The sequence below is a fragment of the Suillus fuscotomentosus genome (assembly GCF_016647785.1).
Source record: "Suillus fuscotomentosus strain FC203 chromosome Unknown F5891scaffold_7, whole genome shotgun sequence".
Taxonomy (NCBI): domain Eukaryota; kingdom Fungi; phylum Basidiomycota; class Agaricomycetes; order Boletales; family Suillaceae; genus Suillus; species Suillus fuscotomentosus.
This window is the reverse complement of record NW_024539519.1, coordinates 1,231,281-1,247,788: the sequence shown is the minus strand read 5'-3', so window position 1 is coordinate 1,247,788 and position 16,508 is coordinate 1,231,281. Positions and strand designations below refer to the sequence as shown.

Below are 16,508 nucleotides of genomic sequence, written 5' to 3'. Positions count from 1 at the left end.
GACGTCTACCGTCATCAGTTTTGCTACCCTTCCTTAAAATCATGAACTCGCCCTGGAAAGGCAAAGCAAAAGCCACTAATCAAGATCATGACGACTTGCGACCAACTTTAACTTACAGACACATTCTATCCAATAACCTCGGTGTTAGAGATCCCCTACGCGTCGTTGCCCTATGCGATAGTGACGCCTTCTATGCTGCCTGCGAACGCGTCCGGCTTGAACTCGACCCGAACGTACCAATTGTTGTACAACAGTGGGAGAGTATCATAGCAGTGAGCTACCCTGCACGCGAATTTGGCATATCCCGCATGGACAAGATTAAGGATGCCAAGAAGAAATGTCCTAATCTACTTGCCGTACATGTCGCAACGTACAAGGAGGGCGAGAAGGAGCCCAGCTATTGGAAGGATGTCGATACGCGCACTCACAAGGTGTTGTACATCCTGCAATGCTCCTAACGTGACAGAAGTTGATCTTGTTGTCGCATATCCAAAAGGTATCCTTGGATCTATATCGACGTGAAAGTAACAAGATCATCACTATGTTTAAGGAGGCTCTTCCGACCGGTGAAGTTGGTGAGATGCGCATGATACTTATTTCATATGGTCAACTGACGTCAAAGCAAGAGAAAGCCTCCATCGACGAAGCATTCATTGACTTTACTCGTCCTGTGAGAGAAAAGTTACTTGAACGATATCCATACCTTGCCCAAGTCCCTGCCGATGCCCCAAATGGGATGGACAGCCCTCTACCACCACCATCTCCAATAAAGTGGGATAATCTGGGAACAGTCTTATTACCAGAAGGAACTGATGGTGCTGGAGAACAATCTAACATTGATGTTGATGGTGGTGCAACATGGCACGACGTAGCGTTGTCAATTGCCGCAGAGCTGATGCGAAAGATCCGCGAGGACATACATTCAAAGCTAGGCTATACAACTTCTGCTGTAAGCGTCATGTCGTAGGGAGCTCGTAATCATCTTACGCACAATCAAATGATGCAGGGGATTGCTCGTAATAAGTTCCTTGCAAAGGTTCGTGCTCCTCTCCCCCCAGTCGATTGCACTCAATCTCTCGCAGCTTTGTGCCTCTTACAAGAAACCCAACAGTCAAGTCAGTCTTCTCAGTTCCATGTTGGCATTAATAACCAAATAAACATGCATAGACTATCCTTCGGAATCAGGCCATTCCAAGTTACCTCCATCCCTTACCCTTTCAAAAAGCAAGTCTCTAATATTGATCTATATTGGCTGCCTTGACCGCAAGACACGCTAGATTCGCTTCCTCGGTGGAAAGCTCGGTGATGCCCTAGCGAAAGAATATGATGTTTCAACCGTAGGCGACTTGTTGTGAGTAATGGACGATTCTTCCCGATTTTTATGTATCGCTTACCCCATTAAAGAACGATCTCACTAGGTAATGGATAATGTCTTCATCCATTTCAGTTTCTTATACATGGTAGATGAAATACAAAGCAAGTTCGGCGAAAATGCGCTATGGATATATGAATTACTTCGGTGAGATATTCAATTCGTTAGCCTCGGGGAACGTTCATTCATCATGCAACGCTAGTGGCATTGACCGCACTGAAGGTATTTCAATGTGACCTGGCTACACCTTTCGCATTTACAACTAGTTCATAGTCAAAGAAAAGTCTGCGCTCTTCAAGAGCATGTTGGCGTCAAAGAACCTTCCGAAGCCGATAACGCAGCCTTTGGATGGACACCAATGGATCAGAGTCCTTGCTGCAGAGCTGGCGTTACGACTCAATGATGCTAGAGAGTCGATGCCGACGCTGTGGCCGAAGACTATTGTGCTCCATGTTCGCAAAGGTGATTTGAACTCATAGCATCGATTGTTATTTGTTGAACTAGGAACACATCAGGACACGAAACGTCGCGATCCAAACAAGTAACATTTCCTTTCGTCCGCAATGTGACAGTGGACGTGATTGCGGCTGCCGCAGACAAGCTATGGAAAGAGCTTACTGGAGACTCAAAAACTGTCAACATCACATCGGTCCAGCTAGCATTTACTGGCCTGGAGAAGGCTGAGATGGGCCAGAAAAGCATCGAAGGGTTCTTCGCGACTCGAGATGTTCAACGAACATTCCTCAAACGTTCACGCGAAGAAGATGAGCCTTTGGTCTCGCTTGAGAACACGGACCTGGCTCTTCCCAAATCTAGTGATATCGAGGCAGTTTCATTCCAGTGCACCCGATGTCGTAAGACGATCGCACTTCGAGAAGGTCAAGCAACAGGTGGTCCCAGCGAAGTAGCACAACGATTGGCAACGTTACGATCGGAACACGGCGACTTTCATTTCGCACAGGACTTGGCAAACAGCAATGAGGGGTCGGTGCCTGTACCTCGCGGTTCATCGTTGAAACGTCAGAAAGTGGAACCAAAAGGGATTGCGAAGTTTTTCATCCAGAAGTAGGCAGCTTAGTGGCGTGTTACGATCGGGGAAAAGCCATGATGATATATGTATGATAATCATGCCTCTGCGAGAAAATGAGCTATATCGGTGGCATGGAGTGCACAGATTTACACAGGTATGTTTTTGAGGCAGTGTAGAATGTGGCAGTTTTGATTGATCGTCACTACTGCATTGGCTAGCTGTTCAGATCCACCATCAAAACCTCAATTGCCGAGTCCCGACACAGTCATATGAAGAGAGAAATGAAGATTCGATCAAAACGCTGTCGTTCGTTCGTTCGTGCGTTCGTCATCTTTCGAAGTTCTTTCTGCGGACTGGGTTCCACCTTTCGACCTCTGAGAGGCACGTTTCTGCGGCTAGTCCGTCGTTCTTCGTTCATTTTCCTCTGTCTGGGACAGCTGGCCGTTTGCTTGGTCTTTTTCATTTCAAGAACCCTCGAGGCATTCGTCATTCATTATCATGCTCTCTAATTCCCATTTCACGCCCTTCTCTACTGCTCAGGCAAATGGATTGATCGTGAGTCATTAGCACGAATTATTGCGAGTAGCGTCAGATGATCCCACTCAGGTTGTTCCCGCGTTTGCCTTACTATCTGCGCTAGCGCTCGCTTTCATAGTTTTCAGAAGTATCCACCTCGTGGTAATCCCCTCATTCCAGCGTAACGGGCCGGCGTGCAGAGCTCCCGAGAACCTATTCTTCCGTACTCAACTAGGCCATTATGCTGCATCCCTTGTTTTAAGCAATGTTTTCCTCACTGCAGCTGGGCTTATGGAGTTTTTCTGGGTCAAACAATCTGGGATCCATCAAGGTAGCACTTTTGGTATTCAAACTACATACGTTGTACTGACGGCTATCAGGCTCCATGTGCACTTTTCAAGGTAATCTCAAGTGATAGTGCTATGATCAGATACTGAGTCATCTTGTAACCAGCTGTCCTGATGCAGATAGGTTACTGGTCCACCTGTTTCTTCTCTGGTGCTATCGGTGTCCACACGTGCAACTCCCTGGTATTTCGTCTCTACCAAATTAGTTATCTGAGCGTTGTGGTCATCGCCTTCGGATGGATCATGTCGCTGCTGATTGGTAAGTGGCGCTACAACAGCAACCGAGTTGATATCATCTCATGTTATCCATATCTGTAGCACTGGCACCCATCACCCAAGCTGGCGTCTATGGTCCAGTCACTGTTTCATGTGGCGTCATGACGGCATATCCCGGCAAGATATTTGGGCTTGAAGCTTTTCCGGTACGGTTTATTCTAGTCTGACCTGATAGGGTCTAAGTAATTATGAACAGGTCATTCTCGTCTCTGTGCTTTCGGTCATTATTTACTCCCCGATATTCCTTTTTCTCGGGGGTATTCTGCATGTCAAAGGGGGTGTCAAATTGACTTGCAAGGCCCAGGGACGATGGTGTGCTGTGACCGACTCGGAGGAATATCACCGCTTCTTGGCAGCTGTCGCAAGGACGATGTTTTGGTGAGTTGCTGTACGCTTATGCTTATCCAGGTCATTCATCCGTTCGTTGCAGGTACCCTATCGGTTCGTGACCTCGCATATGATCGAGTTCTCCTGTCTTGACTTCCTGTCTAGCATTTGTCTCCCTCTTGTTGCCGATCGCGGCTGTAAATATGGCACAATCTTCTGGTCGTGTTATCCCATTTGGAGCAGAAGTATTTGCGCATGTATGCAGTTCTATGCTTGGTTGGTGGTCCGGGTTTCAGCATGCGTCGTAATCACTGATTGGTGTTCTAGGGCTTGTCAATGTCGGTCTTATGTACAACACCTTCCGTGTGCTCAGTCCAGTCTTCCATTGTTCAACGCTGCCAAAGATTCAGGTTGATACAAAGACTTTTGGAAACGACGCGTTCGACGAATCGCCTATTCTTCCCGCAGTCGCTCACATGCCCAAAGGACCGCTTTTACCTCTGTACAATGATACCTCCAAGGCAATATCACCAGTCTCGCTGTCAGATTTTCCGCCAGTTCAATATCATTCTCGCAACTCCTCCACTGCAAGTACTGATTCCGCGACTCACTTGTTGAGCACCAAGAGGACACCCTCGAGGTTTCACAAGATGAGGGTCAGGCAGGGCGAGTCGTTACTGCCTCTGTCTCGTGCCATTCTCACTCCTTCGGAGCTCAATCGCCAGCTCGATGCTGCGTCTGATACAGAGAGTCTCAAGGGTCACAACCTTCGCATCAACTTGCCTCAGATGGCTGAGGTCAATACACCCAGAATGGCCGTTGTGACTGTCAGCCTATCGCCTGCACCTCGTTCTTCTACTGCATCGGTGATCACCAGCTCTCCAATCGTACCTACGTCTATCCAATCCTCGAACCCTTCTCCCATTATGAGGCAGTTCACTGCGGCCTTTGGGAGGCCGAGCCGCAAGTTGTCTATGTTTGGGTCACAGTCAAAAGGCAGTGGTAAAATACCTCTCATTCTTACTGTTGGGCAGCCGCTTTCGCCTGTCCCTACCTCCCCAGCTGACAAGAGTTCAACAAAGAAGTCTGTCTCCCGGCTCCGCGTACCTTCTATAAAACGCAGACCTACTCCATTGGATCTCACTGATGCCATTCCTACACCCGTCATTCGGCCTCTACCTGTCATTAATACAAAGGCTGAGGCTCTTCAGAAGGTTGACAAAGGTAAAGGCAGAGCACCGCCATCGCCTACAACTCTGGTGGAAAGGGATGTTATATCCCGTTCCCACGCTGCCCTTAGACAATTACCTCAACTCCCCCGAAACAGTTCAGGATCCTCGTCTTCTAGTGCGCACAGTCACCCCGAAGCTGCCACATCTGCTGCCCCTCATGAACGTCACGGTTCAATATCGTCGCTCTTATCCATATCTTCTATATCTTCCTTCCTGGACAGTCTTCACAGCACCCATTCAACGAGCTCAGTTGACGGAGGAAGTGAGAAAGTCCTGCCGAGCATCCCACTGACGCGCGGCAATACCATTGAAAGCATGGACTCCGAGTCGTCTTTGTCCTCTTCTTTCGAGAAACATAAACAAAGTGAGAGATCGACCTGGATGACGGTCTGGTCGCAGGACAGTGCTGTTACCTTAAGCCAGCCCCCCGACGAGGAGACCATGCTTGCATATGCATCACTTGTCCCCGGTGCGAGCATGACCATGGGTGATCAGGCGAGTGTAGAGAATGTTCCGAAGAGAGAGGACGTTTCTCCTGTGCCTCGCGCTCCGATACCATTTGCACTTCGGCCAGGCCATTCGATGGTAAAGTTGTCGGGTATCCCACCTTCGTTGCGGACATGATTTAGAGGACTACACCCACGATACGGGACGCTGCCTGAGATATTAGCACAACTTACATACTAGTTAATACGATATTTACATCTACATTCCACTCCTCACCACTGCATGAACTTCTTAGCTTAAAGCTCAGCGCACAAGCTTCAAAGCTTCAAGCCTCAATAGCCTGTACAATTGACATGAAGTATAATATAATTGGACTTGCCCAAGATGGTACTTGGATTCGATGACGTATATTTGAAAAGTCCTGTTCTTCTTCTCGCTCTCATATTCCGGTGCAAGCCACTAACACTGCACCGACCATGGCGTTATCCAACTGGGCAGCATATCTGAACAGGTCAACAAAACTGCTCAGAGACAGTAGCATCAAAAGCACGCTTGTTTAAATGTCGGATTCTAACCGCAAAACTGACAAGGCTATATACACAGTACTCCGTATGGAAGGCGCAGACGGGCCTTCAAGAGCACCTTTGACGCTCTTCAGGTTAAATTCTAAACAGGACATCGAACAGTTTGCGACTGGCTGCGATGCAGATATTGGTGGCACGTCCACTGTCCATTTAGAGCTTGACGAGTCCACGGAGCGTAACAAGGGCAGTGGGGCCACAGCTACGGGTCGCTTTTGGGGCGAGATGCGACTGGATGTCAGACCGGAACTGCAAGGGCGAATCAGAGGTGGATATACTGGGTTCCGGTCCAAGGTAAATGATATTTCCGAGCTTGATATCACACCCGTTGACACGATGTCCGTATCAGCCCCGCCCGACACTCTTTGGTGAAATGGTCGACGACGTTTCAAATCACCAATTCCTTGCCCTGAGGCTACGCCTCGGTGGTGATCCCCGGTTACGCAACTCGTATTTTGTGAATTTACAAACTGACGGGCCGATCACGACGGACCTGTGGCAGCACCGGCTCTACTTCCAACGAAATGATGGTGACTGGGAAGATGTATTCGTGTGTCCAATCTGTACTGACATTTTCATGGGCGCCAACTGATCGCAACTCTTTCAAGATACCGTTTGAGAACTTTATACTGACAAATACTGGTGAATTGGTGCAGCATCAAATTACGATGATGCGCGAGCGGATACGGACAGTTGGGATATCGCTGCTTGGAGGAAACAGCGGTGTTCCGGGTTCTTATGACCTCGGCATTGACTCCATACGGGTGGTGAATGAGGAAGACGTGTCACGGCCTTCATGTAAGCGGTTCTCACTGTGATTTGATAGCTGAAGACTCAAAGAAAATAGCGATAGAAAAGGATCCATCCCGTGGCATTTGAGCGCTACTACGTACATTTCACCACGTTGGACACTTCAACAAAAAAAACTTGCATGAGCATCTAACGGGTTTGGTCCATAATCATAAACTATATATACAACGGCCTATACAACGGCAACCGTTTTGTAGCCGACGGGGCTGACGAGTTATAGAACCGCAGAAGAACGTACAAAGGTCAAAAAGCCCATCAGTCAGCCAGCAGGGAGCGCGAGGAGTAGAAAAGTGTGTCCGGAGATAAAGGAAGTGTGGGTATAAGGATGTTCTCATACGACTACACAACCACTGCAGCATCCGCCATGATCGCCTTCATGAGCGTCACCTTTGCCACTGTAGACGCCAGGTCCGCCGCCACCGGAGTTGGCCATAACGGGTCTGCCTGTTTGTTGCTCCTGCGAGAGTGAATTACATGAATGAATTGTCAGAAATTAATAAAAGATTCTTACTTTGTTGTACTTTCTTATCTCGCGGACGAGATTGCTGAATGCCTCGTCGACGTTGATGCGCTGCTTAGCCGATGTTTCGATGAACTTGCAGCCAAAGTGTTTTGCAAGGTCACGGCCCTCTGTTCATTATTAGGAACGAGTACAGTCAAAACTCAGTCACGACTTGCCATTCATTCCAACCTGTCGCTCATACTCAAGATCGCACTTGTTAGCCACGACGATAACAGGGAACGAATCTTGGTCCTTCACACGAAGAATCTGTTGATGGAAAGTGCTAATTTCCTCGAAAGAGTCGCGGGAGGTGATAGAGTAAACGAGGAGGAAGCCTTCACCAGTGCGCATGTATTGCTCGCGCATGGCTCTGTGAAAAGTGAGCGGCAAGGACTATCGGCAGTAGAATATCACTCACCCGTATTCCTCCTGACCAGCGGTGTCGAGGACGTCGAGCAATGCGACCTCTTCATCAATGACGCATTGCTTGCGGTACGAGTCTATGTTACTATTCTCAGTAAGGATTCGAATGGAGGAGAGGCCATTATACCCTCGATTGTTGGGTCGTATTCGTCGACGAAGTGACTTTGAATGAATTGAATGGTGAGGGCAGATTTACCGACACCTGGTTGGAACAAGTATTATCAGACATGGTTCATCGTATCTCTGCAGCTTAAAACTCACCACCACCGCCGACAACTACCAACTTGTATTCCCTCAAGAACTGCGCCTGTAAATAGAACAATGCTGTGAGTTCTTGTTGGTGATGGGTTAGGATGGCACATACCCTCGACATAGTTTGTCAAGTAAACAAGAAAGATGTAAGACTTGAAAAGAACTTGCCTGAATACAAGGGAGGATAGCTTGGTGAAAGCAGATGGAATGATGAGCGCACGGGCAATTATAATGCTGATATTGGCTACCCGAGGACCAAATAAGACCAATTCTAGATGTTGTGGACCGACCGGATCCGACCCTGGCTAAGTATCATGATGACCGTGTGGCCAAGGTTGTGGCGCATCTTATGCTGTGGATCCTTGATGTCTTGCTGACTATTGACAAAAGCAGGTAGCTAACTCTTAGACTCAGTCTTTCTGAGTTAGTGGAGTATTCGTGCTGAAGACGGTCAGGGTCTACTCCTGTAACAACCTATCTATTTCCATTCGTCATCGCATTGTTTATTTCTTCAAATCGCACTCCAAATCACCCAGGTTTCGTCCACATCAGCGTTTTCTTCTGGTATGATTTACTATTTTTAGAGTGCCACGACCCTTGAAGTTTGAGGCCTGAGGATGCAATAATCGTGGTGCAGTGCACTACTACAGCAACTTCATTGTACGGGTCCGGGACGCGTTTACCTATGCATCTCAAGTGAACACGCCGTATCATGGGAAGGTTGGCCTTGTGACGTTATTCTTTCAACTCACTTCCTGTGAATCTTTTATAGATCTACCAGCCCTCTGCAGCACGTAGTATTATCCTTCGTCAACCTCACATATCAGCAGAAGTATTCACAAACAATGCATAGCATTTTGAAATGTGACCTCATACGCTCTTCCGAGTTATGCAAGTGACCTTCGAAGTTCTAAAAACGAAAGGGATCCATAGGTGCGTGGGTCATCGAGTCAGCCTCGGTATAATCAGCTGACATGTATTGTCTCCAGGGCGCTCCGAGGATTTGGCTTGTGTATCAAGTAATTTTCGGGATGCCGCTCGGCGCTGTTGAAGCGGCTGCCATTGTCAGATAGAGGCGCGCTCTCCAAATTTATATTATACGCTAACATCGTAGCCTAAGGAACATATTGATGCTCAAAGCATTCCTGATCACTGCGAGACCCCTGGTTGGTTGAAGGGACTCGGTCGCGAACTAGATAAGGCGTGCCCTGTGCACTATTTTAAATTCAAGGTCGCTTCTCAAAGTCAAAAGTGATTCAAGCTGTAGATTTGGAGTCAACCGCCGGCCCCCGGCAGCCCACTGCGTCTAGCAGGCTCTAGTCTCATCAAGGACTTCATTTGTGAGTTTTTTAACTCGTGTTCTACAGACTCAATGTCAACTCCTTGCTTTTTGAGACATCCCGATCTGGTAAACTGACATAGTCCAAAGGTGTTGGAGCCACAATCTTGATCATTGCTGAAACAAAACGCTGAGTCAACGCTGAGCGGGGTAAGTATCCATACAAACCGGTGTGCGTAGCACGTTTTATTACTCGTGATCACAGCATGCAACGTGGTTCATGCGCAATCTTAATTTCAAGTTATGATACAATGATCAGACAGGGTACACGCGTCAGGGGAAAGGGATCGCTTTTTTCACGAGATCAGTATGTATAACGTTTAGATCCTATTTCCAATACCTATGATCATAACGGATCACCAATTTGAAGTGTCAGAGAACCTGAATCACGCAAGGTGCACTGACTTGCCATCAATAAAGTTTTTTTATTGGCTATGCTTGTTGCATTTTCTGCGCTATTTTTGCAGGTCCAGAATTTAGGTTCAACCCTGTAGTGGAAGCTTGAATGCACCAAATGGGTGCTTTATTCTCAACCAAGGAGCCTGGTTGAAAGTCTTATGTGCACGATATTGACGGATCCCTCAGGCTAACCCTGACCGACCCGCATTAAGTAAGGGGCGAAAAGTTCGGAACGTAATCGTTGATTCATGACCTACTGGCGCCTACAAAGTTGCCCGAGCGCTCATTTCATTCCTCACTCCAAACCATAAGCCTGAGCATTAAACTTGACAAATATGCACTAGCAGCCATCACTCTCTGACACAAGTAAGTACTTGTGGTCGATACAAACTCAAGATGATGATCAATAGCTCCGAGGGTTATGTTACGTGACTTGGACTAGCGCATGACAACGCTAGCTAGTTCATTCTCCATCTGACACTAGGCTCATTCTTCACACGTCATGTTTTGAAAAACATGCATATCGTATGTAAACCATATAAACGAGTTGCCCAGCCATTTTTACCTCCCTGCCTCAGCTCCTGCGACAATGGCTTTCGAGTCCACTTACACGTACCAGTTTGATACTGCTGTTTACAAGGGCGCCGTTACATTCCCTACTCAACTGTTCATCAATGGTGAATTTGTCAACCCCGTCAATAAGGGGACGATCGAGTGAGTGTCCATGATTACTGCAAGTGATCAATGATTCTGACGGATTCCTTCAGTTTGATCAATCCGGGTATGACTGCCTGGGTATACAGCTTTTCATCATTTTGATCAGGTTGAACTAGCTACTTGCAAGGCTATTGCCCGAATTTCAGTCGGGGACTGTGAAGACATCGAGCTCGCAGCACAAGCGGCAAGAGCAGCATTCAAGGAACACTGGGGTTTGAAGGTGCCCGGGGCAGCTAGAAGCAAACTGCTTCACAAGCTCGCTGATCTTGTCGATGCCAACACTGACCAAATTGCTGCTCTTGAGGCTCTTAACGTCGGTCAGTCAGACACCCTTATTAATCGAATCACACTGATCCGCTACTGCTAGGCAAGACCTTTCACGCGGCCAAGGCACAGGATTTGCCAATTACAAGTTCTATTCTACGCTACTACGCTGGTTGGGCTGACAAAATACAAGGAAAGAGCATTCAGGTGTGCCTATCGACAATTGCAACACAATATTCTCTTTCTGACGAGTTTTAGACAACACCTGACAAGATTGGTTTTACTCGTCACGAACCTATTGGGGTAATTGTATGTAGTCCCATTACGTTGTAAATCGGACGTTCACGAGCATGTGGCAGGGTGTAATCGTTCCATGGAACTTTCCCCGTTGGTATCCAAGCTTATGAGGCTATTCTCTACTTACCCCGTGTCTTCTAGTGAGCACGCTTATCATGAAACTCGCCCCCGCACTCGCTTGCGGAAATACAATCGTAGCGAAGCCTTCTGAGTTCACGCCTCTCTCCGCACTGTTCTTATGCACATTGATCCGAGAAGCTGGTTTCCCACGTGGAGTAGTCAACATTGTACCCGGCTACGGTGACACTGCGGGTCAAGCGGTCGGTGAAAGCATGATAATCGACAAGGTTGCATTTACCGGGAGTACTCTCACGGGTAGGAAGATCATGGAAGCAGCCGCAAAAAGCAACTTGAAGAAAATCAGCCTCGAGCTAGGTGGAAAGAGTCCGAGCATCATTTTCGATGATGCAGACATTGATCAAGCTGTCAAGTGGGCTATTAATGGGATTTTGTGCGTTTCTCAGTTCTTCTCCTCTCGTGTCTTGTTCCTGAAGGCCATGAAGCATGAACCAAGGCGAGCTCTGTGTTGCGGGGTCCCGGATTTACGTACAAGCAGGCATCTATGACGACTTTCTGCAAAAGTTCACAGAGAGTGCTCAGTGTCTTTCTGTGGGTGATCCATTTTCCCCGGGCACGTTCCAGGGGCCTCAGATATCTGAGAGACAATTCGAAGTGAGTGCGCAGCCGAACGGTCTATAACAAATACCGATGTCCGACGTAAGCGTGTCATGGGCTACATCAAATCCGGCCAAGAGGAAGGTGCAACTCTTCGCCTTGGTGGCGAACGGCATGGCACAGAAGGTTATTTCATACAACCTACGGTCTTCACGGAGTGCACGCCCAACATGAAGATCGTGCAAGAGGAAATATTTGGTCCAGTAGCAGCAATTATGAAATTCTCCGCAGAGGAAGGTTCGCTTATATTTCATGTTCCCGCTAATATTCATTTGACGGCGTCAAAGAGGTGATTGAACAAGCAAACAATACTACGTATGGGCTTGCGTGTTCGGTTTATACAAAGGACATCAATAGAGCAATGCGTGTTGCAAGCAACATCGAGGCAGGCACCGCGTGGGTGAGCGTGAGATAGTTCTTGCAACGTTCAAGTCAGCTGATCACCAGGTCCGGGTTCGTAGGTAAATTTCACTAATTGGCCAGACCTCGGATTGCCAGTTGGTGGATTCAAGCAATCTGGTGCAGGTAAAGACCTGGGCGAAGATGCTCTTGAGAAGTAAGTTAATTTCTCATCTGATCGACGCCCGATGATCTGACCTAGCCTACAGCTACACCAATATTAAGGCAGTGCACATCAACATTGGCATTAAGATCTAATCCAGCAAACTCAGGCAGTGTGCTCCAATACCACACCTTGACCGCATGACCCCCGGACCGTCATAGATTAGCGAAGCAGTGAACGAGGAAATGTTACTAGCCAATAAAGATCATTGCTGAGCTCACTGTCTCCACTCCGAGATTGAGCTTCTGTTGATGTAATGTGCGTGTCCTTGCCCCGAGGATCAATTAGTGCTGGTTCTACGACGTAAAAGCCCGGGGTTCGTGTGCCTTCTAAGTACCCCAGTGCTTCTTAAACACTTAGATATATGATCGTCTAAAGGCTGAAAGAAAGCCATTCACAAAATGCCCATCCGCACCTACATCTTCAAAGTTGATCTCCTTGAGTCTCGAGACCCAGAAATCTCGAGGACCTTTTCCATACCCGCATCATGGACATTTCAAAAGCTTCATGCCGCGATCCAACACGTCTTCCTCTGGCAGAACGAGCATCTCCACGTGTTTACGTTTCAAATTCCAATTGGAGGGGGCATAAACAAAGTTGTATCGATACAAGATACAGACATGATGGGGCGGGATGATGAAGAGGGACCTAACGATATCGTCCTGGATGAAAAAAATGTCAAACTCAAGGACGTATGGGACAACAACGGAAGGTATCACAGGGACGTCACTAATGACGGAACCCTGGGGGGTTGCTTCTATGAATATGACTTTGGTGTAAGTGATACCACGTTGTGAATGTTCCGAATTTGACCAAACCGATCTGATAGGATTCTTGGGAACATGAAATTACCCTGTTGGCAGTCGGCACGTCCGATGTGAAGGAAGTCTCAGTTCTTGAGGTTTCCGGTTGTGCACCCCTCGAGAACAGTCACGGGGTCCTGGGATGGGAGGGCCTTAAGAGAGCCTTCGCGGATCCAAACCCCAATGACGTGTCTCTTGAAGCGAGGAGGTTATCATGGCTTGTTTCGCCTCTGGGCGGTGCATTCCACCCCGCTATAGCACCGACTATAGAGCAGCTCAATGCACCTGGGCTATTCGATAAACGCTTCAGGCAGATTCGCAGGGGCATTCTATGATTTGTGGCAAAACCATGCTCCGAAGGCCTTTGCGCTCGGATTACGCTCCACACCTACCGCTTTACGTATAGCATGAGGACGGGACTCAAGTACTCACCACCCACGTTAATTACAACGTACTTAAAGCCCTGTAAAATAGTCAGAGCAGCAGCGTACTTATTTGCTGCTGCTATGTAGTATTAGGAGGACATATGTCCCCGGACTATCCTAGTAAGTAGTCACTTCGCTAGTTCTAGGTCTTGAGACCCAGAAGCTCGCAGTGCGAGGCTTTGTATTCACATAACGTATCTAATATGATATGATCGTCACTGAGTAGAAGAGACCCGTAACTGAGATCTGAGAATTGGTGGTGGCTAGGTTTGAACACAGGAAACAACACGATGCTTAGCTAGGTCCGCATAGGATCCGACGCACCCCCTACAACCGGATTAGGGAAGATCAATGTTAATTGGTCCTGAAATCAAGCTAGCGTCTATCATTTCACGCCCACATCGTGGTCCAAGTATTCACTCTCAGGATGTCTGATCACATTCTTCTGGATCACATAGTTTCACAGACTAGGCAGAACATCGAGCTGTTAATCTCTCACAACAGATTATCCCCATCGGATGGCCGCGATATTCTACTCAAGCTTCCTAGCACTGGAGTGGCAGGATCCATGATAGCCATCACACAGCAAACGCAGCGCCTTTCACTATCTCCGGCGCCCGCTCAGAGTATGATCAATAATAATAATGGCTTGCGTGTGTCGCCAAAGGTAGAAGCTCGTGCGATCTGGGATTGGACAAGCGAGGTAAATATATTCCATCTACACTTACTAGGTGTTATAGATTTGCTAAAGCCATGATAGGATCCCAATGATCTATCATTTACTGCAGGAGATATAATAGAAATCGTGAAGGAGACAAACGCAGATTGGTGGACAGGCAGAAGCAAGACGGGGAAGCAGGGCCTATTTCCTGCCACATATGTGGAGAGACTGGCTTCGCGATCTGTTTCTCCACCGGTGTCTTTCCCTGAATTTCCAAAGACAAGGACATCGTTGGATTCAAAGTATGGTTTGGCTTCGGAGCCCAAGTATATGCCTCCAGGTCTCCCGGGCCCTCCGCAGTATTCTTCACCACAGCCTGTGGTGCAGCAGTACCCCCCACCCCCTGGTCCTCCAGTCGGTGGTTATCATCCTCCTGGTCCTCCGGCCGGAGGTTATCCGCCCCCTTCCGGGCCTCCTGGGCCTCCTTACAATCCTTATCCGGGAAATCCTCCAGTGGCTCAGCCAGTTCCTCAGCAGCCCCCAAAGAAGGGTCGTTTCGGTAATCTTGGCGCTACGGTAGGTCTACCGTGCAGGAACTGTCTATAAATATTTATCGATATAATTTCCAGATGGCACAGTCAGCTGCTGGTGGTCTTGGGTTCGGTGCAGGTGCGTGTACTTGATTTTTACGTCTTCGATACTTCTAATCATTCCTATCCAGGTGCTGCCATCGGTGGTGATATAGTGAACTCAATTTTCTAGACTTCGTGCGTTACTAAGCTTACACAAGTACATTCATTCGTGCTACGTCTTTCTTGACTACAGCATCTTACATTTGGTTATGGTATTAGATGCGAAATTCCAACACCGTGGCTTCATATTTACACAATTTGATGCTTCTCAGTAACATCCGAAGTGGTTTTACGCTTAAGCCCCGCAAATACTGGACTACTGGAACTGTATCGTAATGCACCCAAAAACGTCTGTTCGTATCTCCACATTGAAAGTCGAGCTCGTCGGTTCTCGTAACCCTGTCATTTCTCGGACATCCCCGCCTCTTGTACCTGCCAGCAGTTGCATGCAGCAATCCAGTATGCATTCAGCTGGCACCTGTTCGGAACCGCATATCGTCCCTCAGCACGTGAGGAGCACCGTTTCATCATCTTGTTGGGTTATAGCCAAAACCTTGCCGTTACTCATACACTGAAGATGACAAGTGACTGGGCCACATCGGCACGCGCGAAGTTCATCGAGAAAGACGTCAAATACGATTTATTTGATGAAACCCGGAAGTATCGAGAGATAATCTTGGAAGATTGGGGTATGGAGAAATGCTATTACTACTTGGTACGTATCTACCAGCTTTAGCATTATCTATGCCTTACCTTGTTCAAGAACAACCACGAACCCAAATAGCAAGATGCGTGACCGGAGACGCTGAGATCATGAAAATTTGCCTCTAGGCCTTCAATTCTGCTGTGCGAGCTCCCGTCGAAGAGTTCAATCAACCTAGAGAGTTCCTGAAGCTTTTTCACGACATTCGACAAGCCGCCGGTGATGGCCACAATCTTGCCGACGATGCAGATCACGAGGATGGGTAAGTTGGAGAGGAGTAACGTATTCGCAACGACTGAGGTTTGTTGGTCATAGGTTTGATATAGTCATTTCGGCCATGCTTTTAGAATCGTTGGAAATGAGCCACCTATCAATGCGACTGTGGCCTAGCGATAGTTTGTCGTGCATGAGGGTACTCATCCCTTGAATTTATTGGTATCTCCCATCAATGGGTGCGCTATCCGTCGGCCACCGTTCATCCACACTGAGCCGCGATTAAGGCTCTGACGACATGAGTTTGGCCTGGTGAAGGGCTCATGCGCATTGTCACTGGTACTCACGCAGAATACGTTGACAACGGTATGTGCCAGTAGGTACCCTGATGGCAACAGAAAAGGTAGAAGAAGACAAGTCGCGGGGAGGCGGCCAAGGAACGTGACATGTGAAAAACGTTGCTTGTGGACGTTGAAATAGGGAAGCAATGGGAATAAGTGTAGTGCTATCTTCTGAAAAAGGAGAATACTAAAGCGAGTGCCAAGTGCACGAGACGAGGAGCGCCGGTACGTTTGGCTAATCTTACCTATGCTGACTGTAGTGGGATCACCTTATAAAAGGTTCCAACTTGGTTTTCAGACGG

The 16,508-nt window shown here is 47.8% G+C and overlaps 7 protein-coding genes across 7 annotated transcripts; 6 read left to right on the top strand and 1 right to left on the bottom strand.

Moving 5' to 3' along the window:
- Positions 1 to 41: 41 nt before the first annotated feature.
- F5891DRAFT_1126263 (uncharacterized protein) lies at positions 42 to 2,441 on the top strand (the record flags this gene model as incomplete). The annotated part of the gene is made up of 11 exons (XM_041364070.1): positions 42 to 431; positions 497 to 575; positions 627 to 949; positions 1,007 to 1,036; positions 1,083 to 1,115; positions 1,168 to 1,224; positions 1,278 to 1,351; positions 1,448 to 1,519; positions 1,575 to 1,594; positions 1,646 to 1,834; positions 1,888 to 2,441. The coding sequence occupies 11 exons, from the start codon at positions 42 to 44 to the stop codon at positions 2,439 to 2,441; spliced, it is 1,821 nt and encodes a 606-aa protein (XP_041231145.1).
- A 459-nt stretch (positions 2,442 to 2,900) lies between these two features.
- On the top strand, positions 2,901 to 5,724 carry F5891DRAFT_1183521 (uncharacterized protein; the record flags this gene model as incomplete). The annotated part of the gene is made up of 9 exons (XM_041366293.1): positions 2,901 to 2,957; positions 3,009 to 3,249; positions 3,299 to 3,319; positions 3,372 to 3,524; positions 3,584 to 3,687; positions 3,738 to 3,919; positions 3,972 to 3,982; positions 4,034 to 4,144; positions 4,196 to 5,724. 9 exons carry the CDS (start codon positions 2,901 to 2,903, stop codon positions 5,722 to 5,724), a joined length of 2,409 nt encoding a protein of 802 aa, XP_041231144.1.
- Positions 5,725 to 5,951: 227 nt separating this feature from the next.
- F5891DRAFT_1009845 (complex I intermediate-associated protein CIA30) lies at positions 5,952 to 7,471 on the top strand. The gene is made up of 5 exons (XM_041360618.1): positions 5,952 to 6,093; positions 6,151 to 6,422; positions 6,478 to 6,678; positions 6,737 to 6,926; positions 6,976 to 7,471. Exons 1-5 carry the CDS (start codon positions 6,024 to 6,026, stop codon positions 7,005 to 7,007), a joined length of 765 nt encoding a protein of 254 aa, XP_041231143.1. The 5' UTR covers positions 5,952 to 6,023; the 3' UTR covers positions 7,008 to 7,471.
- On the bottom strand, positions 7,270 to 8,236 carry F5891DRAFT_1126261 (ras family-domain-containing protein; the record flags this gene model as incomplete). Its single annotated transcript, XM_041364069.1, has 7 exons — positions 7,270 to 7,395; positions 7,450 to 7,568; positions 7,617 to 7,810; positions 7,859 to 7,940; positions 7,991 to 8,065; positions 8,125 to 8,170; positions 8,228 to 8,236. 7 exons carry the CDS (start codon positions 8,234 to 8,236, stop codon positions 7,270 to 7,272), a joined length of 651 nt encoding a protein of 216 aa, XP_041231142.1.
- A 1,823-nt stretch (positions 8,237 to 10,059) lies between these two features.
- On the top strand, positions 10,060 to 12,762 carry F5891DRAFT_1009833 (putative 1-pyrroline-5-carboxylate dehydrogenase). The gene is made up of 13 exons (XM_041360617.1): positions 10,060 to 10,378; positions 10,432 to 10,567; positions 10,621 to 10,634; positions 10,687 to 10,887; positions 10,938 to 11,041; positions 11,093 to 11,143; positions 11,194 to 11,221; positions 11,273 to 11,642; positions 11,695 to 11,863; positions 11,914 to 12,103; positions 12,154 to 12,266; positions 12,328 to 12,422; positions 12,475 to 12,762. Exons 2-13 carry the CDS (start codon positions 10,443 to 10,445, stop codon positions 12,521 to 12,523), a joined length of 1,509 nt encoding a protein of 502 aa, XP_041231141.1. The 5' UTR covers positions 10,060 to 10,378; positions 10,432 to 10,442; the 3' UTR covers positions 12,524 to 12,762.
- Positions 12,763 to 12,775: 13 nt separating this feature from the next.
- F5891DRAFT_1275339 (MM3350-like domain-containing protein) lies at positions 12,776 to 13,923 on the top strand. Its single transcript, XM_041370200.1, has 2 exons — positions 12,776 to 13,204; positions 13,258 to 13,923. Exons 1-2 carry the CDS (start codon positions 12,830 to 12,832, stop codon positions 13,564 to 13,566), a joined length of 684 nt encoding a protein of 227 aa, XP_041231140.1. The 5' UTR covers positions 12,776 to 12,829; the 3' UTR covers positions 13,567 to 13,923.
- A 61-nt stretch (positions 13,924 to 13,984) lies between these two features.
- Positions 13,985 to 15,122, top strand: F5891DRAFT_694675 (SH3-domain-containing protein). Its single transcript, XM_041372831.1, has 4 exons — positions 13,985 to 14,359; positions 14,417 to 14,893; positions 14,947 to 14,986; positions 15,039 to 15,122. The coding sequence occupies exons 1-4, from the start codon at positions 14,084 to 14,086 to the stop codon at positions 15,077 to 15,079; spliced, it is 834 nt and encodes a 277-aa protein (XP_041231139.1). The 5' UTR covers positions 13,985 to 14,083; the 3' UTR covers positions 15,080 to 15,122.
- Positions 15,123 to 16,508: the final 1,386 nt, after the last annotated feature.